The sequence below is a fragment of the Carcharhinus amblyrhynchos genome, chromosome 9 (assembly GCF_965287045.1).
Source record: "Carcharhinus amblyrhynchos chromosome 9, sCarAmb.v2.hapA, whole genome shotgun sequence".
Taxonomy (NCBI): domain Eukaryota; kingdom Metazoa; phylum Chordata; class Chondrichthyes; order Carcharhiniformes; family Carcharhinidae; genus Carcharhinus; species Carcharhinus amblyrhynchos.
Window position 1 is genome coordinate 91,256,488 of NC_137332.1, and position 26,556 is coordinate 91,283,043.

The 26,556-nt window shown below is 44.3% G+C and overlaps 3 protein-coding genes across 4 annotated transcripts in view; all 3 read left to right on the top strand.

The window, feature by feature from the left end:
* Positions 1 to 26,556, top strand: part of LOC145348007 (uncharacterized) — a 521,035-nt gene that overhangs the window by 182,198 nt on the left and 312,281 nt on the right. The window lies entirely within an intron of this gene.
* The window catches only part of LOC145348051 (uncharacterized), an 88,059-nt gene continuing 62,216 nt past the window's right edge, over positions 714 to 26,556 (top strand). The window contains exon 1 of the mRNA XM_080196175.1: positions 714 to 946. The gene's annotated coding sequence lies outside the window, so the exon portion shown is untranslated. The remainder of the gene's footprint in view (positions 947 to 26,556) is intronic.
* On the top strand, positions 1,358 to 24,601 carry LOC145348084 (uncharacterized). The gene is given in 2 exon segments (XM_080196225.1): positions 1,358 to 3,245; positions 23,474 to 24,601. Coding segments are annotated over 2 exon segments (2,151 nt in total). The 5' UTR covers positions 1,358 to 1,811; the 3' UTR covers positions 24,191 to 24,601.

Below are 26,556 nucleotides of genomic sequence, written 5' to 3' on the forward strand. Positions count from 1 at the left end.
GATCCATGGACAGGGTAGGGCTGTAACACATCAAACCATCTACTCACACAATGAGCCTCAGCATATTCATGGGTCACCAAGTCACTTAGAAATAGAGAAACTCCCCAATCACTGCGTCAAACTCCCCACTCCAGCCATGTGTCTCTCTCGTGTGTCTCGCCTTATACATTTGCTGATTCCACCACTGCACATCATCACTCTCTTGGGTACTGTGGCTCTTCCTCTTCTGATCTGTTAAACACAAACAAAGCTACACATCCCACAAAGCTACATTCCTTGCCGCTATAAAATCTGAAATGAACCTTTGGAGGAACGAAGAACAGGATTAGTAAGGCACATAGTTTGCTCTAAATAAAAAAAACTGATGTGAGCTTGAAATGTTATTCCCACACTAGAAATCATTTACCAGGGGAACTGAGACAGCAGCTGCAATAAGTGAGATTTTATTCAAATGGGACAATGACAAGTTTAAATCTCCACCTGATCTGCTGCTCAAAGTCTCCTCCGTTTCCCTGGTCAGTTTCCCAAACTTCAGGAAACTCCTGTTACTCCAGAAATATTGTGATTGGCTGTGAGAGACGTCAATCAGAGAGCCCACCCACTCTGCCCATTCTCTCCTCTTCCTCTTTCACAGCTGCTTCACTTCCTGTAGGGACTGAAAACCAAGTCAGGAGATGGTGAGTGAAGGTGCAGAATTTATAATAATTACATTGCATCATATCCACACTAATGTTCAGGCAGTCTGACTATCCTGTGGGGAATCAGGTGTGGAAATGCCCCTTATGCTGTGTGAGAAGATCCAGCTGAGAGACCTGTTTACTCGGTGCTTTGTGCTGAGCTGTTTGATTGGAGCTGTGTGTTGGATATTGAGTGTGTTTATTGGAAGCATTTCCCTTCTGATTTACAGGCTGAGTTTTGTTGATGGGTCATTGCTGAATACGAGAAGGTGAGGTGTAATTATCTGAGTGGAGCAGAGACGCATTTATTGAAATGTCTTTTAATATCTTCTTTAAAAATTTTACCTGAAGGCCTCGGCCTTTCCGAAAAGCCTAGATTTGGATTTGATAGTTTTGCCCAGTGCTGTGTCTGATAGTTGAATTTGGGATGTGCAGTCTGAGTGAGTGCAGTGTATCTAATTTCCCAGGAACCAGAAACCTTCAATTAGCCACACTGAAGTAATATTTTCTATTTAGGAAAACAGGGAGAAAAATTTCAAAATCTTCATTGTTAACATTTCTGATAGATAGGCACTCACACTGAAACAGTCTGTAACTGAGGATTTAGTCCCTTCAACAAAAGAGGAGAGTTGGAGGAAATCACGTTTTCTTTTCCTGTTTTACAGAAAAATTGCGCTACACTATACCAGAGAATATCATGAATAGACACTGCAGATAGATCCTGACCATCACCCAAGGAACAACTGCCCAATTGTGGAAAGACGTCCAGTTCCTTCACAGCATTGCTCAACGTGGTTGGGCTTTGAAACCATCATCTGGAAATAGGTCAGCTCAGTAAAGCTTTGACATATCATCAGATCTGAAACTGGTCAGTGGTGTGGAACCTTCGATCACCCACAGCTGATCCTTTGGTTGGGTTGGTTTGATGGATCAGGGTGAGGCAGGGAAGAAGTGTGAGTGGTCTCCAAGTGTGATGAGAGCTTCAATCAGTCATCGAGCGCATGAACCACTGACTCATTTTGACAAATCAGAGGCTGTTCAAATGTGATGTGTGAGAAGAGGGTTCCACAGACTCACACGATCTCCTACCACAATTTAAATCTGTTGCATAAGTGTTAACGTAAGGACAGTCACATGGAAGAGAAACCATTGAAGTGTGAGGTGTGTGAACAAGACTTCACACAATTATCAGCCCTCATTAGACACCAACGGATCCACACTGGGGAGAAGCCTTTCAAATGTGACGTGTGTGAGAAATCATTGTCGGATGCATGGCATCTTCGCTCACACCAACGCATTCACACAGGGGAGAAGCCATTCCGGTGTGAGGTATGCAATAAAACATTTCCACAGTCATCAACATTTCGCGTACATCAACGGATTCACACTGGAGAGAAACCATTCACATGTGAAGTGTGTGCAAAATCATTCCCATGGTCATGGACTCTCCTGAAACACCAGCGCATTCACACAGGAGAAAAACCATTCACCTGTCAGGTGTGTAACAAATCCTTCTCACAGTCCTCAAACCTCCGCTCACACCAACGTATTCACACTGGAGAGAAGCCATTCAGGTGTGAGGTTTGTCAGAAAACATTCTCAGAATCGTCAAACCTTCGTGTACATCTGCGCATTCACACAGGGGAGAAGCGGTTCACGTGCAAGGAATGTAACAAGGCCTTCACACAGTTAGCGAGCCTCCTAGCCCATCAGAGAATCCACACAGGAGAGAAACCCTTCAAATGTGAAGTTTGTGATAAAGCTTACACCACATCTGCGAAGCTTCTGATGCACCAGAGGATTCACACTGGGGAGAAACCGTTCAGGTGTGAGGTTTGTGAGATGTCATTTATCGAATCCTCTGAACTTCTAACACACCAGAGAATTCACACGGGGGAAAAGCCATTCCAGTGTGAGGTGTGTGATAAGTCATTCTCACAGTCATCGAATCTGCACACCCACCAACGCCTTCACACAGGGGAGAAGCCATTCAAATGTGACATGTGCAACAAATCATTTGCATGCTTATCGACCCTCTGCAGACACCAACGCATTCACACAGGGGAGAAACCATTTACATGCGAAGTCTGCGACAAATTATTCTTGCAGTTATCAAGCCTCCGTGCACACCAGCGCATTCACACAGGTGAGAGACCATTCACTTGCAAACTGTGCAACAAATCATTCTCGCATATGATCAACCTCCGCGTACACCAACGTATTCACACAGGAGAGAAACCATTCACATGCAAGGTTTGTCACAAAGCTTTCACACAGTTATCTAGCCTCACCAGACATCAGACAATCCATACAGGGGAGAAACCCTTCAAGTGTGAGGTTTGTGATAAAGCTTTTGCAACATCTACAAGGCTTTTGATGCATCAGAGAATTCACACAGGAGAGAAACCGTTCAGATGTGAAGTCTGTAATAAGGGGTTTTCACGATCATCGGAGCTAGTGAGACACCAACGTATTCACTCAGGGGAGAAGATGTTCCCTTGAGAGGCCTGTGAAAAAACCTTCAGACAGTTATCGAGCCTCCTGCAACATCAAACAATCCACACGGGAGTAACACTTAAATTTCTAGGATCCAATGAAACTTTTGTGTACCATTGAACTTCTCGGGACACAATAGCATTCGCACAGAGTAGAAACTATTCAGGTGCTATGTTTGCGATGAGGTGTTCACTCACTCCTCTGATCTCCAGAAACATCAGTGGATCCACACTGGAGAGAAGCCGTTCATGTGAGTATGTTTTACACAGGCAGTGTAATTCTTGGTCATTTAACATATTCACACAGGAGAGAAACCCGTTCAGTGTAGGTCCTGTAATAAAATCTTGACACAGTTTTGGACCTCGAACATCAGTGACCTTACATGGGAGACAAACCCTTCCAGTGTGATGTGTACCAGGGTTGCTTCACCCACTCCTTTCTCGCCAAACACTGACATCTCTCCACAGACTTGGAATTGGCTCACCTGCTTCCCTGGCACTGCGAGTTGTCTATGTTGTTAACCCTCCAGTGCTCACAAAGGGGAACGGTCCTTCCAAAGCACTGTCTGTCTCAGCAATGTCTGTCTCCAACCTTTCCCATCATCAGTCCAGTCATTACAAAATGGTCAATTTATCCAAACATCACAAATGAAGATATCAAAATGTGTAGAAGCTCCGGTATAAACTTAGCATCCTTTCAGTGCAGCGTCAGGTGCAAGTCACTCTGACTCTCATGCTGGCCAAGAAGGCAATCCGATCGTTAGTGGTTATAAAGGCTTCAGCTTTTGATCTACCAGCACAAGCACCTGGGGGAGGAGCCATTTCTAGGGTAGTAATGGAGGGACTTCAATTAGCCTCAGCATTCCTGGTCTAAGGGGGAGAATCACCCTGGATTCCTGTTCCTCATCAGTGAGTTCAACATAAGAACATAAGAAATAGGAGCAGGAGTAGGCCACCTAGCCCCTCGAGCCTGCCCCGCCATTCAATAAGATCATGGCTGATCTGTCATGTCTCAGTTCCACTTTCCTGCCCTCTCCCCATAACCCTTAATCCCCTTGCCTATCAAAAACCTATCAACCCGCGTCTTAAAAATATTGAGCGAGGCAGCCTCCACCACTTCAACGGGCAGAGAATTCCAGAGAGTCATCACCCTTTGAGTGAAGAAGTTCCTCCTCAACTCCGTTCTAAACTGCCCCCCCTTTATCTTGAGGCTGTGCCCTCTAGTCCTACTGTCCTTTCTGAGCGGGAAGAGCCTCTCCACCTCTATCCTATCCATCCCATTCAACATCTTAAACGTCTCAATGAGATCTCCCCTCATTCTTCTAAACTCTAACGAGTACAAACCTAGTTTATTCAGCCTCTCCTCATAGTTCAACCCCCTCAACTCCGGTATCAGCCTAGTAAACCTCCTCTGCACTCCCTCCAAGGCCAAAATATCCTTGTGTAAGTGCGGCGACCAAAACTGCACACAGTACTCCAGCTGCGGCCTCACCAGTGCCCTATACAGCTGCAGCAAGACCTCCTACTTTTATATTCAATCCCCCTCGCTATGAAGGCCAGCATCCCATGTGCCTTCCTGACCACCTGCTGCACCTGCAGGCTGGGTTTTTGCGACTCATGCACAAGGACCCCGAGGTCCCTCTGCACCGTCGCATGCTGCAGTTTTTCGCCATGTAAGTAATAGTCCTTCCTACCATTATTCCTACCAAAGTGGACAACCTCACATTTGCCAACATTAAATTCCATTTGCCAGTTCCTGGCCCATTCGCCCAGCCTATCTAGATCCTTCTGCAGACTCTCCACACCCTCTGCACAATTTGCCGTTCCACCAATCTTGGTGTCATCAGCAAATTTCGACACCATACACTCGGTTCCCCAGATCATCTATATAAATGGTGAATAGCTGAGGCCCCAGCACCGACCCCTGGGGCACTCCACTAGTCACCAACCGCCAATCCGAATAGCACCCATTGACCCCCACTCTCTGCCTCCTATTTGACAGCCAATCCTCTATCCACGCTAACACCCTACCCCCAACTCCATGCCCCCTGACCTTCTGTAATAACCTCTTGTGAGGCACCTTTTCAAACGCCTTCTGAAAATCAAGAAACACCACATCCACCGGCTCTCCTCTATCCACCGCCCTGGACACATTCTCATAGAACTCCAATAAATTCATCAGACACGACTTCCCCTTAACGAAACCGTTAAGTTCAGCTGGTAAGGACAAAATGTGCCTCGGCTGTGACTGTCTCCATTGTCTCACAACATTCACTGTCTGGGTCTATACATGCTGAATGGCCATTTGAACAGAACACTAGAGGCCAATCAATGTCCACGGTCTGTGCTCTAGGTCAGTACAATGTACAATGTGAGAGGACAGCTTGTATTTATAGAGCGCTTTAATACAGTCAAGCATCCCAAAGTGTTTCATTGAGACGTAATCAGGGAAATACTACCACCGAGACAAAGGAGAGAGTATCACAAACATAGAATCATAGAACCCTACAGTGCAGAAAGAGGCCCTTCATCCCATCAAGTCTGAACCAAACACAATCCCACCCAGGGCCTACCCCCATACCCCTACATATTTTACCTACTAATCCCTCTAGCCTATGCATCCCTGGACACTAAGGGGCAATTTCTTAGCATAGCCAATCAACCTAACGCACACATCTTTGGACTATGGGAGGAAACCGGAGCACCTGGAGGAAACGCACGCAGACACGGGGAGAACGTGCAAACTCCACACAGATAGTGACCTGAGCCGGGAATCGAACCCAGGCCCCTGGAGCTGTGAAGCAGCAGTGCTAACCACTGTGCTACCATGCCACCCGGTATGGTCAAAGAGATGGGATTGAAGGAGTGTCTGAAAGGAGGGGAAAGAGATAAAGATGTGGAAATAGTTAAAGTGGGAATACATGAGCATGGAGCCTTGGATGACTGTAGACACAGCTGCCAATGGTGAAGTGAAGCAAGTGGGGGATGTAATAATGGTCGGAATTGGAGGAACACAGAGACCTTGGAGGGAGGTGGGGTTAGAGGTGACAGAGATAGGGAGGGGGTGAGGCCATGTAATAATCAGTACTTGAGCATGAGAATTTTAAATTGGAGGCATTAGGGACTGGGATCCAGTGTAGGTCAGTGAGCACAGGGGTGATAGGTGCGTGAGTTGGTATAAAGACCACAAGAGTTTTAGCTGACCTGAAATTTCTGGAGAGTAGAAGATGTGAAGCTGGACAGGAAAACATTGGAATGGTCCAGAAGCAACAACAGCATGGATGAGGATTTTAATAGCAAATGATGTTGCTGGGGTGTTGGAAATGGGCACTGTTACAGAGGGGGGAGTAGGTGATCTTTGTGATGGAGAAAATATGGGTTGAAAGCTCACCTGGAGGTTGAAGAGGATAACAGTTGTTGATGGAGATGAGTGGCGAGGGCAATCGAGCTAATGTAGTGAATGTAAAAACTAGTCATCCATGATCTGTCAACCAGTTTTGAAATAGTCAATTGATGACCTCCCCCCCACTGCCTCCCCCCAGCCTCAGCAGATCTTTGTGGAAAGGAGAGAGTTACAGATTTCCAATTCTCTTTTTGTGAAGAGTGTTTGCTGACATCACTACATCACCCCTGAACAACCTAGCTCTAATTTTAATGCTCTGTTCCGGACTTTCCCACCATAGGAATAGTTTCTCTCTAACTACTTTTATCAACTCGTTTAATCATCTTAAACACCTCAACTAAATCACCCATTGATTTTCCATTTGACCACTGGATCTGTGTCATCATTGGTGGGTTTATATAATGGAAAGAAACTCCATCCTGTGTCACTGAAGTTTGGTGTCATTTCTGACCATCAGAATTGGGAACCAGACTAAAGCACAGAGATTTTAAAGAATCTTCTGTCTGTCATTTTCCGAGAGAGTTTCCCCTGAGGTATGTATGTGTTAGCGAATTGATCCGGCTCTCAGGAGTAGATATGGATATGTAAATAATAAACAGATCCTCTTCAGGTGATGGGTTTTTGACTAATACCATGGGTAATGTTTGTACTGTCCTGCCTGGGAGGACTACTACCCTGAGTACAGTGAGAGAGTGGGGGTGAGACTCTACAGACCCAAGTTCCCTCAGCCCATCATACCTCGATGTAATAACAGTGTGATATGATCACATTACACTCTTCCAAGATCCATTTCATGTTTTGGGAAAGATCTTGAATCATTTTCAAATGCTTTGTTTCTTTAGTTGATTCAGAGTTTGGTGTCACTTGAATATTGTGTTGTTTGTCTGCTATTTTACCAATCTTCTGTATAGATTTGTAACTTACAATAAAGTCATATTCTTCCAGCCTTCACTCAAATTACTTGATTTGTCAGCATGGTGTGTTCCTATTCACTGAAACACTCAGGAGCTTACAGTAAGAGTCCTGTACAAAGTATATTGGTCAATGTCACTGAGCCCACTTTCTTTTTCAATGTGTTTAGAATTTCCAGTTCACAGTAAGCATAACTTTCCCTCAGAAAGAAGAACTTGCATTTATAAATCAACTATCACAAATCCAAGAAAGCACTTTACAGCCAATGAAGAGATTTTTGAAGTGTATCAGTGTTGTAAAGTGTGAATTGCGCTCACAGACCTCTGATCGAGAGACAAGAGCGCTACCTAAGTCACAAGTGACAATAACTCAGAAACTGAATCTAATACAACAGAAATATAAGATGTTACCAAAGGCTGTATACAAAAGTGCTTTTCCCTCCTGCAAACTGGCAGCTGGTTTGCTTTAAAGTGGTAACTAGTCTGAGTTGCAAGTATCAGTGTTGTCCTTGTGACAGGGTTGCTGAGATGTTATTTACTGAAGTCTGTCTCTCTCTGAACAAAGTAAGAAGTCTCACAACATCAGGTTAAAGTCCAACTGGTTTATTTGGCAGCACTAGCTTTCGGAGTCTCTCAGGCATTCAGCCTCTGATCTTCGGGTAAACGTTCTCCAAGACGGCCTTCATGACACGACAACGCAGAATCGCTGAGCAGAAACTGATAGCCACATTCTGCACATATGAGAATGGCCTCAACCGGGATCTTGGGTTCATGTCATACTACCTCTAACCCCCACAACTTGCAAAATCTCACTAACTGTCCTCACTGAAGAAATACACACCTCTTTAACCTGTTCTTGGCCCTCTCTCCACTCACGCTGTCTGTACCTTTAAGACTTGATTACACGTAAAGACTCACATTCCAACCATTATGTTGTAAATTGAGTTTGTGTCTATATATGCCCTGTTTGTGAATATAACTCTTCATTCACCTGATGAAGGAGACAGAGACTCCTAAAGCTAGTGCTGCCAAATAAACCTGTTGGACTTTAACCTGGTGTTGTGAGACTTCTTACTGTGCTTACCCCAGTCCAACGTCAGCATCTCCACATCATCTCTGAGCAAAAGCAGTGTGTCAAGAAAGAAGGAAGAGAGAAACTAGTGGGATGTTGAAGAACTGTTTCAGGTACTGGTTACACCTGGGGATTGATCACAGTATTCACCAGAGAGAGAGAACGATCATAATCATCCTAGTGTATCACATCCTGCACAATATCACTCAAATAAGGTCTAGACTGAGACAGCCCAGGAGAAGAAAGATGGCATTATTTTCATTATTCCAGTTTCACACTTTTAGTACACACACATTTTATGAAATCTACACATGTAAATATAAAAGTAGTATAGTCCATTCCAGTCCTTCCATCATTGAAATTCTTTCTTTCATCAAAGTCATGATGAAGCATCGATAATCATGTTTTCTCTTCCGCCACGCTGTTTTTGTTCAGCTGCTTTCTCTTTCATCTCCAAAAACCTTCTTTAATCCTTAATCCTGCTATGATTCCAAGTCCATGCTCCATTTTGTCGTTATGATTATAAATTAGTTCTGGTAACATCTTCAGAGAGCCTAGATAGGATTGGGAGGATAAATTTATGTTACGTTGGATGCAAACTGGCAGAAACCACTTTGGATTTTATTTTTCACTGAGTCCAGCCAACTGGGCAGAGGGATCTGGGTGTCTATGTTCATGAATCATAGAAAGTCGGTATGCAGGTGCAACATGTAATAAAAAAGGCAAATAGGATGTTGGTATCTATTGCCAAGGGACTGGAGTGTGAAAATAGAGAAGTGTTGTTGCAATTGTATAGGGTGTTGGTGAGACCAGATTTGCAATATTGCGTCTAGTGTTTTGATTTGATTTACTATTGTCACGTGTATTACTATACAGTGGAAAGTATTCTTTCTTGCGCGCTGTACAGACAAAGCAGACTGAACATTGAGAGTGCAGAATGTAGTGTTACAGTCATAGCTAGGGTGTAGAGAAACTCAACTTAATTCAAGGTAGGTCCATTCAAAAGTCTGATGGCAGCAGGGAAGAAGCTGTTCTTGGTACATGTTCTCAGACTTCTGTATCTTTTTCCCAATGGAAGAAGATGAAAGAGAGTCTGTCCGGGGTCCAGAGTCACTCATCTGATGAAGGGGCAGTGCTCCGAAAGCTCATGCTACCAAGTAAACCTGTTGGACTTTAACCTGGTGCTGTGAGACTACTTACTGTGCCTACCCAAGTTCAACACCGGCAGCTCCACATCATGGCTTCATAGTCATGGATGTCAGAGCCACCGGACAAAAGTCATTAAAGAACACTGCCTGGTTTTTCTTTGGTACTGGGATAATGGTCATCTTCTTGAAGCAGATAGGACTTCAGATTGCTGTAAAGAGATGTTGAAGATGTCTACAAATACCCCTGTGCAGGATGTAAGTGCTCAGCCAGGTATCCCATCCGGGCCAGTCACTTTCCATGAGTTGACTTTCAAGAACGCTGATCTGATGTCTGATCTGACATTTGCGATGGTAACCTCGGATACAAGTTCATCCGAGGCTTCTGGGGTGCAGGACTGCTCTCACTGACCTTTTGCTCAAAATGGGCATAGAATGCGTTGCATTCATTGGAGCCGGCGATTTTACATGCCTTCACTTTGTAGCCTGTTATGTCTTGCAGACCTTGCCATAGCTGTAGGAGTCCGTGTGGCTAGCCTGGGATTCTAGCTTGGTCCGGTACTGTCTTTTGACATCTTTGATTGATCTTCATAGATCATATTTGGATTTTTTGTATAGGTCAGGGTCGCTGGACTTGAACACATCAGACATGGAATTTAGCAAGGATGTCCCGGTTCATCCACGGTTTCCAGTTGGGAAACACATGGATTTGCTTCTTTGGCACACATTCTTTTACACTTACTATCTGTTAATGTTGAGGCGTACTTGTTCAGGTTGGTTGCTGAGTTTTTAATATTGATCAGTCTCCTGACTCAAAGCGGTCTCATAGGAAATCATCTGATTCCTCAGACCAACATTACATGACTTTCTTTAATGGATTCTCCCATTTCAGATTTTGCTTTTGAGCTAGGAGCAGGAGCACAGCCTTGTGGTCTGATTTGCCAAAGTGTGGCTGGGCGATCGAGCAGGAGGCATGTTTGAAATTTGTTTCACAGTGCTCTAGAATGTTGGTGTCTCTAGTCAAATAGGAGCCATGTTGGGGGTATCATCGTAAGTCTTAGGTCTTAATTTTGGTCTCCTTATTTGAGGAAGGATGTGATGACATTGGAGGCAGTTCAGAGGAGGTTCACCAGATTATTTCCGGGGATTAAATGGTTGATGTATGAGAAGAGATTTAACAGTCTGGGCTTAAACTCACTGGAGTTTAGAAGGATGAGAGGGGATCTGATCAAAGTATATAAAATTTTAAAAGGGATCGATAAACTGAATATAGACCAAATGTTTCCACTTATGGGACAAATTAGAACAAGAGATCACAGATGTAGGTCAAGATTTAAAGCTGAGATAAGAAAGAATTACTACTCACAGAGGGTGGTGAATTTGTGGGATTCACTGCCCCATAGCACAGTGGAGCCTGAATCATTGAATGGTTTCAAAGAGATAGATATATTTCTAATAAAAAAGGGATAAGGGATATGTGGAACAGGTGGGGAGGTGGATTTGAGACCAGGGAGAGATCAGCTATGATCTTATTAAATGGTGCAGCAGGCTTGAAGGACTGAATCTGGCTCCCTCTGCTCCTAATTCCTATGTTTCTATGTTCCTAAGTAGCTGACCCGCGGTATGAGTGTGCCGGTGTCTGTGGAGGTCAGATGCCATGAGAATGGTTTGTCACACACTTTGCATATGAATGGTTTCTTGCCAGTGTGCGCAAAGGGCTGATTAATCCGAGAATGATTTATTACATACTATACCTATGAAAACTTTTTCTAGTGTGAATGTGTTGCTGCGCACAGAGGGAAGGTAACCTCAGGGAATAATTTGTCACATATCATAAATGTGAATATGACAGTGTACACCGGAAGCCAATGAGTCCAAGAATAACTTGTCATCTACCTTTCATGGGAAGAGTTTTATCCTGTGTGAACACGTCAGTGACGATGGAGATGCAATTACACTGAGAATAAATTGTCACACACTTTACATATGAATGTGTTGGTGTCTGGATGAATCCGAGAATGATTTGTCACATACATTACACTTGAATACTTTCTCTCCTTTAAGAGACCTCTCTTGCATTCGAAGTTGGCTGGAAGGAGTGAAACCCTTTTCACAAACTTCATACACGAATGCTTTCTCCCCTGTGCGAATCATCTCGTGCCTCAGGAGTGCCGTGGATGTAATAAACCTTTGATCACAATCGTTGCAGATGAATGGTTTCTGGAACAGCACAGTGACACAATGGTTAGCATTGTTGCCTCAGAGCATCAGGGGCCCAAGTTCAATTCCAGCCAAGAGTGATTGTCAGTGTGGAATTTGCACATTTTTCCTCATGCCTGCATGGGTTTCCTTCAGCTGCTCTGGTTTCCCACAAAGTCCAAAGATGTGAGGTTAGGTGTATTGGCCGTGCGAAATTGCCCGTTAGTGTCCAAAATGTGTAGGTTAGGTGGATTAACTATGGGAAATATGTGGGGTTACACGGATAAGGCAGAGGGAGGGGGAAGGCATGGGTAAGATACTCTGTCAGAGAGTTGGTGCAAACTTGATGGGCCGAATGGCCTCCTTTGAATTGTAGGGATTCTATGATTCTCCCTCATGTGAAACACCTTGTGCCTCAGGACCATTGTAGAATTCACAAAATCTTGATCATGGCATCGCACCTGAATCATTTCCCTTCCATGTGGCTGCCCTACTAGTAACAGTAGTTGTAACAAATGTACCTTGGAAGATTTTATGAACCTGTGGAGTCCCTGACACACACCTCACAATTATCTGTTGGAATGAATCCTTGGTTCACGAGGGTTGATGAACGATTGGAGTTCTCACCACACTTGGAGCTGGTCACATCTCTTCCTAGCCTCATTCTGACCGATCACCCACAGCTGAAACTTTAGAAAGATTGGTTCTGATGTAAGGTCCCACACCACTGACCAGTTTCAGATCTGATGATATATCAAAGCTCCCCTGACATGACTGATTTTCATTTGATGGCTTCACTACCCAACCTTCTCTGTGTGCAGCAATGCTGTGAAGGGACTGGTGCCAGTCTGTTATTTCCCTTTGTGGGGGTCAGATGCAAGTCCTTTATTTTCCTCACTTGACTGTCGCACACCCTCTGTTTGCAGCAGGGACACTGGATAGTGACCATAAGGACATAAGAAATAGGAACAGGAGTAGGCCATCTAGCCTTTCGAGCCTGCCCCACCATTCAATAAGATCATGGCTGATCTGAAGTGGATCAGTTCCACTTTCCCGCTCTCTCCCCATAACCCTTAATTCCCTTGTCTGTCAAAAACCTATCTACCTGTGACGTAAATATATTTAGCGAGGTAGCCTCCACCACTTCAACGGGCAGAGAATTCCAGAGATTCACCACCCTTTGAGTGAAGAAGTTCCTCCTCAACTCCGATCTAAACTGCAGCCCCCCTTATCTTGAAGCTGTGCCCTCTAGTATTGCTATCCTTTCTAAGCGGGAAGAATCTCTTTACCTCTACCCAATCCATCCCTTTCATTATCTTATACGTCTCTATAAGATCCCCCCTCATCCTTCTAAATTCCAACGAGTACAAACCCAGTCTATTTAGTCTCTCTTCATAGTCCAACCCCCTCATCTCCAGTATCAGCCTAGTGAACCTCCTCTGCACTCCCTCCAAGGCCAAAATATCCTTGCGCAGGTGCTGCGACCAAAACTGCACACAGTACTCCAGCTGCGGCCTCACCAGTGCCCTGTACAGCTGCAGCAAGACCTCCCTGCTTTTATATTCTATCCCCCTCGCGATAAAGGCCAGCATTCCATTCGCCTTCTTGATCACCTGCTGCACCTGCAGGCTGGGTTTTTGCGACATGCACAAGAACCCCCAGGTCCCTCTGCACCATAGCATGCTGCAGCTTTTCGCCCTTTAAATAGTAATCCCTCCTACTATTAATTCTGCCAAAGTGGATAACCTCACACTTGCTAACATTGTACTCCATCTGCCAGGTCCTTGCCCACTCGCTCAGCCTATCCAGATCCCTCTGCAGACTTTCCACACCGTCCGCACAATTTGCTTTTCCACCCATCTTCGTGTCATCAGCAAATTTCATCACCCTACACTCAGCCCCCTTCTCCAGATCATCTATATAAATGGTAAATAGCTGAGGCCCCAGCACCGATCCCTGCGGCACTCCACTAGTCACCAACCGCCAATCAGAATAGCATCCATTGATACCAACTCTCTGCCTCCTATTAGACAACCAATCCTCTATCCACGCTAACACCTTACCCCCAACCCCATGCACCCTAACCTTCTGAAGCAACCTTTTGTGAGGCACCTTATCAAACGCCTTTTGAAAATCTAGAAACACCACATCCACCAGTTCCCCTCTGTCTACCGCACCAGTTACATCCTCATAGAAATCCAATAAATTTGTCAAACACGACTTCCCCTTAACGAATCCGTGCTGCGTCTGCTCTATCAAACCATTCCTTTCCAGGTGCCTCGCTATTTCTTCTTTGATGACGGATTCAAGCATTTTTCCAACTACAGACGTTAAACTAACTGGCCTATAATTCCCTGCCTTTTGTCTGCTACCTTTTTTAACAGCGGCGTAACATTAGCCGTTTTCCAATCTTCCGGCACTTCCCCGGAATCCAGCGAATTTTAGTAAATAATCACTAAGGCATCCACTATCACCTCTGCCATTTCCTTCAGAACCCTGGAATGCATTCCATCCAGTCCTGGGGACTTGTCCACCATCAGTCCCGTTAGTCTATCAAGCACTACCTCTCTAGTGACAGGGGTAAACAACGTGGCTACTTTCTTTCCTCTTCCCGGACCTGCACCTTTCCAGGCACCATGAGTGCAATGGAAAAGACAGTCAGGCAGAGTGTAAAATGGGCTATTGTGAGCTCTTGTTGTGCTGGCAAAAACTAGTTTTACGCTTCGAGTATATGTTAATATTAGGAACAATCAGGAGAAATGTTAATTGAATGGATATTTTGAAATTTCTACCCTTGTTTTCCCAAGTTATTTGAAGAAAACATGCTGGGCAGGAAGTGCTAGAAGGAAAGGAAAATATTGTCGTTTATTGTGTATCCCCTTGCTTTGTTGGTCCACTCAAAATGCATTACCTCACACTTTTCAGGGTTAAATTCCATTTGCCACTGTTCTGCCCATCAAAATCATCCTGTAATATAAGGCTTTCCTCCTCGCTATTTACCACACTACCAATATTTGTGTAATCTGTGAATTTACTATTTACATTCACATCTAGATCATCAATGCACACTATAAACAGCAAGGGACCCAGCACTGATTTCTGTAGCATGCCACCAGAATCCCCAGACACAAAAATAACCTTTGACCACCACTCTGTCTCTTGCCACTAAGCCGATTCTGGGTTCAATTTGCAAAATTATGCTGGACCCCATGGGCTCTAACCTTTTTGATCAGTCTCCCATGTGGACCTTGTCAAAAGCCTTAGTGAATCCATCAGTGCACTAATTAGTGCAGGCTACATCAACTGCCATGCTCTCATCTACACACCTAGTCATCCCCTTGAAAAATTCAATTGACTGAAAAGCAATGTTGGACTTAAAACCGTAGAACCATAGAAAATTACAGCTCAGAAACAGGCCTTTTGGCCCTTCTTGTCTGTGCTGAACCATTTTTTGCCTAGTCCCACTGAACTGCACTTGAACCATATCCCTCCACACCCCTCTCATCCATGAACTTGTCCAAGTTTTTCTTAAATATTAGAAGTGACCCCGCATTTACCACTTTATCCGGCAGCTCATTCCACACTCCCATCACTCTCTGCATGAAGAAGCCCCCCCCTCAATATTCCCTTTAAACTTTTCTCCTTTCACCCTTAACCCATGCCCTCTGGTTTTTTTCTCCCCTAGTCTCAGTGGAAAAAGCCTGCTTGCATTCACTCTATCTATACCCATCAAAATCTTATACACCTCTATCAAATCTCCCCTCATTCTTCTACGTTCTGTCGTGGTTCCCCAAGACGACAACTTATTTAACCCGATTGAAACAGAGAGTCTGAGTTGTAATCCTCCAAGCAGTAGACTTTATTTTCCAGTACAAGAGAAATAAAGCCGGGAGGTCCGGAACACTCCACAGAGCCCTCGGCTTACAGTCTTTTTATGCACATTTCAGCTCCATATCTCAAGATTCTTATCTCGCTTTTACAATGCGACCTCGTTTAGCCACCATTGTTTCTGTACTGACCCCTTATTTACCTTGCTTGAGATTGGTCACCCATTGTTACGTCTCTTTTCCTCTCGAAACCATGGTAGTTACATCCTTTGCCCTTATCTTTACGACTCTGCTTGTACAACAATAGTGGTTTAGCTGACTTAGGCCGAATGTGAAGAAAAACATGCTCACTTTATTCTTTCTTGCTTGTTACAATCATATATTAAGCTGGACAGCTGTATAGTACCCATTGTCTCCCCAAGTGACTGCTGTTTGCATTTGCTAATAAGTAACTGCTATACTACTTCTCTGGGTCTCCTGCTCTGATCACATTTGCTACACTTGATTATATTAGGTTACAAATCAGCTATACTTGATTACCCATCCCAATTCTACTTACCCATCCTAATTCTACTTCAAGGAAGACACTCTAATACTATCCGTGATTCCATATTTCATACCCAGTTTAGGTACAATTATTCAGTACAAATTCTCTAAGTACTAACATGCTTACATATTGAGTACAAATTTCCTTACAGTTCCAGGGAATAAAGTCCTAACCTATTCAATCTCTCTCTGTAACTCAGCTTCTCAAGTCCTGGCAACATCCTCGTGAACCTTCTCTGCACTCTTTCAACCTTATTTACATCCTTCCTGTAACTAGGTGACCAAAACGGTACACAATACTCTAAATTCAGCCGCACCAATGCCTTATATAACCTTATCATAAGACTCCAACTTTTATACTCAATACTCCGATTTATAAAGGCCAATGTACCAAAAGCACTCTTTACGACCCTATCCACCTGTGACGTCACTTTTAGGGAATTCTGTACCTGTATTCCCAGATCCCTCTGTTCAACTGCACTCTTCAGAGTCCTACCATTTAGCCTATACGTTCTACTTTGGTTTGTCCTTCCAAAGTGCAATACCTCATGCTTGTCTGCGTTAAATTCCATTTGCCATTTTTCAACCCATTTTTCCAGTTGGTCCAAGTCCCTCTGCAAGCTTTGAAAACCTTCCTCACTGTCCACTACACCTCCAACCTTTGTATCATCAGCAAATTTGCTGATCCAATTTACCACATTATCATCCAGATCATTGATATAGATGACAAACAACAATGGACCCAACACTGATCTCTGCGGCACTCCACTAGTCACAGGCTTCCACTCAGAGAAGCAATCCTCCACAACCATTCTCTGGCTTCTTCCATTGAGCCAGTGTCTAATCAATTTACAACCTCCCCATTTATACCTAGCGACTGAACCTTCCTAACTAACCTCCCATGAGGGACTTTGTCAAAGGCCTTGCTGAAATCCAGATAGACAACATCCACCGCCTTCCCTTCATCCACTTTCCGGCTGACCTCCTCAAAAACCTCTAATAGATTGGTCAAACATGACCTACCACGCCCAAAGCCATGTTGACTCTCCCTAATAAGTCCCTGTCTATCCAAATAATTGTAGATCCTATCCCTTATCACATCTTCCAATAACTTGCCAACCACTGACATCAAACTTACTGGCCTGTAATTTCCCGGATTTCTTTTGGAACCTTTTTTAAACAACGGAACAACATGAGTCACTCTCCAATCATCCGACACCTCCCCTGTGAATATTGACATTTTAAATATGTCTACCAGGGCCCCTGCAAGTTCCATGCTAGCCTCCCTCATGGTCAGTGGGAATACCCTGTCCGGTCCTGGGAATTTATCCACTCTTATTTGCCTCAAGACAGGCAGCACCTTCTCCTCTTTAATCTGTAAAGGTTCCATGACCTCCCTACCTGTTTGCCCTATTTCCGTAGTCTCCATGCCCGTTTTCTCAGTAAATACGGATCTCCCCCATCTGTTTTGGTTCCATACACAGTCTACCACTCTGGTCTTCAAGAGGACCAATTTTATCCCTCACTATCCTTTTGCTCCTAACATACCTATAGAAGCTCTTTGGATCTTCCTTCACTCTGTCTGCCAAAGCAACCTCATTTTTTATTTTAGCCCTCCTGATTTTCCTCTTAAGTAGCTTCTTGCATTTTTATACTCCTTGAGCATCTGATCTGTTCCTTGCTGCCTGTAAATTTCACACAACTCTCTCTTTCTCTTAATCAGTGTCACAATCTCTCTCGAGAACCAAGGTTCCTTATTCCTATTTACTTTGCCTTTAATCCTGACAGGGACATACAAACTCTGCACTCTCAAAATTTCTCCTTTGAAGGCCTCCCACTTTCCATTTACATCCTTACCAGAGAACAGCCTGTGCCAATCCACACTTCCCAAATCCCTTCTCATTTCATCAAATTTGGCCTTTTTCCGGTTCAGAACTTCAAGCCAAGGACCAGATCTATCCTTATCCATGATCAGGTTGAAACCAATGGCATTATGATCACTGGATCCAAAGTGTTCCCTCACAGTCACATCCATCACCTGCCCTAACTCATTTCCCAATAGGAGATGCAGTATCGCATCCTCTCTAGTTGGCACTTCTATATACTGATGTAGAAAATTCTCCTGAACACATTTAACAAATTCTACCCCTTCTAAACCCTTTTGGAACTTGTCTGGTCTTGTCTGGAATCTTGCTTACAGCTGTGCACAATTCAGATCAATATACGGAAAAAGGACAGAAAGGAACCAGAGAAGATAAGAACATAAGAACATAAGAAATAGGAGCAGGAGTAGGCCAACTAGCCCTTCGAGCCTGCCCCGCCATTCAATAAGATCATGGCTGATCTGTCGTGGCTCAGTTCCACATTCCCGCCCTCTCCCCATAACCCTTAATCCCCTCTCTTATCAAAAACCCATCAACCCTCGTCTTAAAAATATTTAGTGAGGCAGCCTCCACCACTTCAACGGGCAGAGAATTCCAGAGATTCACCACCCTTTGAGTGAAGAAGTTCCTCCTCAACTCTGTTCTAAACCGCCCCCCCTTTATCTTGAGGCTGTGCCCCCTAGTCCTACTATCCTTTCTGAGCGGGAAGAGTCTCTCCACCTCTATCCTATCCATCCCATTCATCATCTTATACGTCTCAATGAGATCTCCCCTCATTCTTCTAAACTCTAACAAGTACAAGCCTAGTTTATTCAGCCTCTCCTCACAGCTCAACCCCCTCAATTCCGGCATCAGCCTAGTAAACCTCCTCTGCACTCCCTCCAAGGCCAAAATATCCTTGCGTAAGTACGGCGCCCAAAACTGCACACAGTATTCCAGCTGCGGCCTCACCAATGCCCTATACAGCTGCAGCAAGACCTCCCTACTTTTATATTCAATCCCCCTCGCTATGAAGGCCAGCATTCCATTCGCCTTCCTGACCACCTGCTGCACCTGCAAGCTGGGTTTTTGCGACTCATGCACAAGGACCCCGAGGTCCCTCTGCACCGTTGCCTGCTGCAGTTTTTCTCCACGTAAGTAATAATCCTTCCTACCATTATTCCTACCAAAGTGGACCACCTCGCACTTGCCAACATTAAATTCCATTTGCCAGTTCCTGGCCCATTCGCCCAGCCTATCTAGATCCTTCTGTAGACTCTCACCACCCTCCGTACAATTTGTCTTTCCACCAATTTTGGTGATGCTAACACATTGATAAGGAATTGGGAAACTATAATTATCAGGAAAAACCGAACAGTCTAGCACTTTTCGTCTCTAGAAAAGAGAAGGCTGAGGGGGACATCACAGAAATATTTAAAATGATGAACTATAAAATTAAGAATTTGAGGGTAAATGGAGAGATGTTCCCACTTTTGTTGGGGAATCCAAAATTAAGCTCCAGAAATATAAGATCGTCAATAATTAATCCAATGAGGAATTCTGGAGAATATTCTTTCCCAAAAGAATTATTAGAATGTGGAACTTGATCCCACAGGGAATTTTAAGGCAAATAATTTTAATGTATTTGATGGGAAGCCAGTAAGTAGATGAGGGAGAAAGGAATAGAAGGATCTGCTTATAGGGTGAGATAAAATAGAGAGGGAGAAAGCTCACATGGAGCAGAAGCACCTGTGGAAAGTAGATGGGCTAATGGTCTGTTTCTGTGTTTTAAAATTTGAAAACAAACGATGCTGGAAATACTCAGCTGGTCAGACATCATCTGTGGAGAGAAATTAAATGTCTTAAATGTCCTGACAAGAGCTATAATGTCCTTTTCTTAACGGAAAAGTTTCTTAATATATGGCAGTTGTCCAAAGGAAAGATGGGGAAAATTTTTCTGCTTGTCTCCAATGTAGTGAATCAGTCAAATCCCAATTTCCCAACATGAACATCCTTTATTATGCACCAAAGGAAAGAGTCGTGGATGTGGCTTACAGTCAGATAGTCTCTACATTGGGATCAACAATAACAGTCTGGATGTAGTAACAGGTTCAAATAGCCCCACTGACCACTTCCCAATGGATGAGTCTCCACTTGCTCAATAAAACAGGTCATATACTACTAAGCCCACTGGGAGACACACTGGTGATCCATGTGGCCTTCATAATGAGACAAAAATGGAACAGATATCCGTGAAGAGGTGACTGGAGGTGACATCTCAGGGGAGGTGATGGATCAGGACATACGAGATGAATTACCGGAAGAACTGAATGAGTCAGAAATTGGAGCTGAGGGAAGCTAAACCTCGTAAAGTTTACTCACCTTGTGAGTTTACTATCAAATAAATCAGTTGGACGTAAACCTGGTGTTGTCAGACTTTTTACTGTGTTTACCCCAGTCCAATGCCAGCATCTCCACATCAAGCTAAACCTCCACAGCAAGCAATCCTTGGACAGGATAGGGCTGTAAGATATCAAACTATCTACTCAGCATACTCTAAATCAACAAGTCAATCTCCAGGATCACTGGATCAACTTGTCCTCTTTGGACCTCACTCTCTCCTGTGTCCCTCTCTCCTGCGTGTGCTGACCCAAACATTACATACCACCACTGCCTTACATGCCTCCAGAGATGAAGAATACTATTCCCACACTAGAAATCTCTGTCAAACATTTACCAGAGGAACTGAGACAGCAGCTGCAATAAGTGAGGTTTTATTCAGATGGGACAATGACAAGTTTAAATCCCACCTGATCTGCTGCTCAAAGTCACCTCCGTTTCCCTGGTCAGTTTCCCAAACTTCAGGAAACTCCTGTTACTCCAGAAATATTTGGATTGGCTGTGAGAGACGTCAATCAGAGAGCCCACCCACTCTGCCCATTCTCTCCTCTTCCTCTTTCACAGCTGCTTCACTTCCTGTAGGGACTGAAAACCAAGTCAGGAGATGGTGAGTGAAGGAGCAGAATTTATAATAATTACATTGCATCATATCCACACTAATGTTCAGGCAGTCTGACTATCCTGTGGCGAATCAGGTGTGGAAATGCCCCTTATGCTGTGTGAGAAGATCCAGCTGAGAGACCTGTTTACTCGGTGCTTTGTGCTGAGCTGTTTGATTGGAGCTGTGTGTTGGATATTGAGTGTGTTTATTGGAAGCATTTCCCTTCTGATTTACAGCCTGAGTTTTGTTGCTGGGTCATGACTGGATATGAGAAGATGAGGTGTAATTATCTGGGAAGTTCAGAGTGTCTGAAGATTCCTCCTGATTCCTATTTGAGTTCTATCTGTGTGTGTGTGTGTTGGGAGCTGGTTATTATCCTGTGGACTGTGGATGGTCAGTTCTGTCCATTTTCTATCTTTGATTCCCTCCGAGACTTTGCCACCACCTCACCCCCCCCTTCACCACCTTTGGATCTTGGAGCGGGCACCGTAAGAAGTCTCACAACACCAGGTTAAATTCCAACAGGTTTATTTGGTAGCAAAAGCCACTAGCTTTCGGGTCTCTGACCCTTTGTCAGGTGAGTGGAGAGTTTTCTGATCACAGAAGAGGTTCCAGGATTGAGGGATTACTTATGTCGATGGACTGGTGATGCTAGGATTGTTTCCCTGGGAGCAAAGAAGGCTAAGAGGAGATTTGTATGAGATATTTAAAATCATTTCAGGTTTAGACAGAGTAAACAAAGATAAACTGTTCACATTGACAGACGGGTCAGTATACATAAAAAAAATCGCCAAACTAATCAGACACAACTTGAGGAAAAATGTTTTTGCACAATGTATGGTCTGGATCTGGAATGCATTGATTGGCCAATGGATGAATGTTCAATAATAATCTTCACTAGGTTCAAACCTGGACTCTCAAATATACCCAGTGCTGTTTCTGACACGACTCTCTCTCTTGAATTGATGATAATCGTAGCCTGTGCCAGGCTATGAGATGGTGGTGGAATATAATCCTTCTGCGACTGATGGCTCACTGCACCTCATGGATACCTAGTCTTAGCCTTCTTCCCTAGTGATGGTAAACATGGTGACGGACACTTATTCATCATTTACAAGGGAAGTGGTAATTTTCCTTCAGCTTGTTTGACCTGAAGCCATGAGACTGTGTGGAGTCAATATTGAGGACATCTCCACCTGCCTTAGGGATTGGAAGTGGGATTGGACATTCCTAGGGAAGGGGTGGGAGAAGACTAGGATGTTTCCAGATTGATACACTCTGTGACATAACTTAATTATGATTTGATAGCCTGTTTTACACTGCACCCGGCTGTCTTTTCCATTGCCCTCTCAATGCCTGGGTAGATGGGAGATGGGTAAAGGAAAGAAAGTAGCCATGTGGTCTACTCCTGGTCACTATCCATAGTGGCACAGTGGTTAGCACTGCCACCTCACAGTGCCAGGGACCCAAGTTTGATTCCCGGCTTGGGTCACTGCTTGTGCAGAGCCAGCATGTTCTCCCCATGTCTGCATGGGTTCATCCGGATGCTCCGGTTTCCTGAAAGATGTGCTGGTTAGGTGCATTGGCCATGCTTAATTCTTCCTTAGTGTACCGGAAAGGACGCCGGAGTGTGGCGACAAGGAGATTTTCTCAGTAACTTCATTGCTTTGTTAATGTAGGCCTACTTATGATATTAATAAATAAAATTAATAAGTCCAGTGTCCCTGCTGGAAACAGAGGGTGCATGGCAATCAAGTGAGGAAATAGAAAGGATTTGCATCTGATAGCAGACTACCACTCACTGTGGAACAGTCTCTGAGTAGTCAGCCCCTTCAGAAAAAAATAAAAGGGAGTTGGAAGAAATCAAGTTTCTTTTTCCTGTTTTACAGAAGAATTGCAACATACTACTACAGAGAGGATAGATTCCACAGATAAATCTTGACCATCACCCAAGGAACAAGTGCACAACTGTGGGAAGACACCCAATCCCTTCACAGTATTGCTCAACACAGAGAAGGTTGGGTCGTGAAACCATCATCTGGAAATTGATCGGGTCAGGGGAGCTTTGATGTATCATCAGATTTGAAACTGGTCAGTGGTGTGGAAACTTTCATCAGGACCAACCTTTCTAAAGGTTCGGTTGTGGGTGATCAGTCAGGTGAGGCTGGGAAGAAGTGTGAGTGACAGCTTCAATCATTCATTGAGTCTCATGAACCACTGACTCATTCCTACCAGTGAGAGACTGTTGAACTGTGAAGTGTGAGAAGAGGTTCGACATAGGCTCCAAAAATCTCTGAGTGGAAAAGTGCATTTCTTATAAAACTATTAATACAAGGACAGCTTCATGGAAGAGAAACCATTCAAGTGTGAGGTGTGTAACAAATCATTCTCGTGCTCATCCCACTTCCTTGTACACCAACGCACTCACACAGGAGAGAAACCATTTACCTGTGATGTATGCAACAAATCATTCTCGCAGTCAGTGACCCTGCGTGTACATCAGCGCATTCACACAGGGGAGAAACCATTTACGTGTAAAATGTGTGGCAAATCCTTCACACAGTTATCAAGCCTCCAGGTCCATCAGTCAATCCACACAGGGGAGAATCCCTTCAAGTGTGAGTTTTGTGATAAAGCTTTTCCGACTTCTACGAGGCTCCTTGAACACCAGAGTATTCACACAGGAGAGAAACCATTCACATGCAGAGTGTGTGAGAAATCATTCTCACGCTCATCTCACTTTCGTGCTCACCAACGCATTCACACTGGGGAGAAACCATTCACGTGTGAGGTGTGTAAAAAATCATTCTCACGCTCATCCACCCTCCATGAACACCAACGTCTTCACACTGGGGAAAAGCCATTTAAGTGTGAGGTGTGTAATAAGGGCTTTGCACAATTCCCAGGCCTGGTGAGTCACCGACGCATTCACACAGGGGAGAAGAAAACATTCACATGTGATGTGTGTAATAAGGAGTTTGAACAGTTATGGGGCATGTTGGATCATCGTCGCATTCACACAGCGGGGAATACAAGTGAGGCCTGTGACTGAGTCTCACACAGTTGACAACGCTCATGAAACACTGATGCTTCCACACTGAGGAAAAGATGTTTCACAGTGGGGTTCCTGACGAAGACTTCACACAGCCAAAATGGATGACGATTTTAGAAGCAGATGGATTAATGTGGGAATGGATGGAGTGTTGGAAAAGGTGATCTTTGTAATGGAGAGGATATGGGGTCGGAAGCTCATTTGGAGGGTGAAAAGGATGACACTGACCAATTGTTGGAGATGAGACTGGAGAGGGTAATCATGTTTTTAAGGACTTTAGGAATTGGAGTCATCCCTTGAGCTTGTAACATTGCTCAATTATATCATGGCTGATCTGTATCTTAACTCTATCTACCTGCTTTGGCTCTGTAACTCTTAATCCCCTGTCTAACAATAAACCTATCAATCTCAGTGTTCAAATTTTCAATTGGCCCCCAACGTCAACAGATATTTGTGGGGAGAGAGTTCCAGATTTCCAGTCCCCTTTTTGTGAAGAAGTGTTTGCTCCCATCATCCCTGAACAGTCTATCTCTAATTTTAGTGCTCTGTCCCCTTGTTATGGACTGTCCCACCAGAAGAACAGTTTCTCTTGAGCTAATCTATCAACATGTTTAATCATCTTAAACACCTCAACTAAATTAACCCTTAATTTTCTACATTCAAGGGAATGCAAGCTCAGTCTGTACAACCTGTCCTAATAATTTAACTCTTTTAGCCCCAGGAACATTCTGGTGAATCTATGCTGCACTCCCTCCAATACATCTTTCCTGAGATGCAGGTCTCTGAACTGAACACAGTTCTCCAGATAGGGTCTAAACAGAACTCTGTACAACTGGATCAAAATTTCCACAAGGACACAATGCCAGGACCATGCTGAAGAGAAAAGATAATGAGCAGTTTTGACAGAGGAAAGCAGGATCACGGTACTTGATGTGGTCCAATTAGACCTGGTAATGGGATGGCTAAACACAGTAAAGAGTCTCACAACACCAGGTTAAAGTCCAACAGGTTTATTTGGTAGCAAAAGCCACTAGCTTTCAGAGGACCTCTCCTTCGTCAGGTGAATGGGAGTTCTGTTCAAAAACAGGGCATATACAGACACAAATTCAGTTTACAAAGTAATGGTTGGAATCTGAGTCTTTACAGGTAATCAAGTCTTATAGGTACAGATAATGTGAGGAGAGAGAGGGTTAAGTGCAGGTTGAAGAGATGTGTATTGCCTCCAGACAGGACAGTTAGTGAGATTTTGCAAGCTCAGCCAAGTCGTGGAGGTTACAGATAGTGTGACATGAACCCAAGATCCCAGTTGAGGCCGTCCTCATGTGTGCGGAACTTGGCTATCAGTCTCTGCTCAGCGACTCTGTGTTGTCGTGCGTCGTGAAGGCTGCCTTGGAGAACACTTACCTGAAGATCAGAGGCTGAATGCCCATGACCGCTGAAGTGTTCCCCAACAGGAAGAGAACACTCTTGCCTGGTGATTGTTGAGTGGTGTTCATTCATCTGTTGCTGAAGCGTCTGCATGGTCTCCCCAATGTACCATGCTTCAGGACATCCATTCAGGCAGCATATCAAATAGACATGTTGGCCAAGTTGCAAGTGTATGTATCGTGTACCTGATGGATGGTGTTCTCACGTGAGATGATGGCATCCATGTCGATGATCAGGCACATCTTTCAGAAGTTGGTGTGGCAGGGTTGTGTGGTGTCGTGGTCACTGTTCTCCTGAAGGCTGAGTAGATTGCTGTGGACAATGGTCTGTTTGAGGTTGTGCGGTTGTTTAAAGGCAAGAAGTGGGGGTGTGGGGATGGCCTTGGTAAGATGTTTGTCTTCATTAGTGACATGGAGAAGATGTCTTAGCTTCTCTGCTCTGGGGAAGTACTGGACGATGAAAGGTACTCTGTCCGCGGTGTCCTCTGTTTGTCTTCTGAAGAGGTTGGTGTGGTTTTTTGCTGTGGTGCGTCAGAACTGTCAATCAATGAGTCAAGCACCATATCCTGTTCTTATGAGGGCATCTTTCAGCCTGTGGAGGTGTCTGTTGCAATCCTCCTCATCTGAGCAGATCCAGTGTATATGGAGCAGATCTTGTGTATACAGATCCTATGTATACAGTTCCAACATGCCACAGCGAAAAACCGCACCGACCTCCTCAAAAGACAATCTTGGGACATGGTGGACAGAGTACCCTTCGTTGTCCAGTACTTCCCCAGAGCAGAGAAGCTACAACATCTTCTCCGGAGCCTTCAACACGTCATTGATGAAGACGCCGAGGTTATCCCCACACCCCCACTTCTTGCCTTCAAACAACCGCACAACCTCAAACAGACCATTGTTCACAGCAAACTACCCAGCCTTCAGGAGAATAGTGAC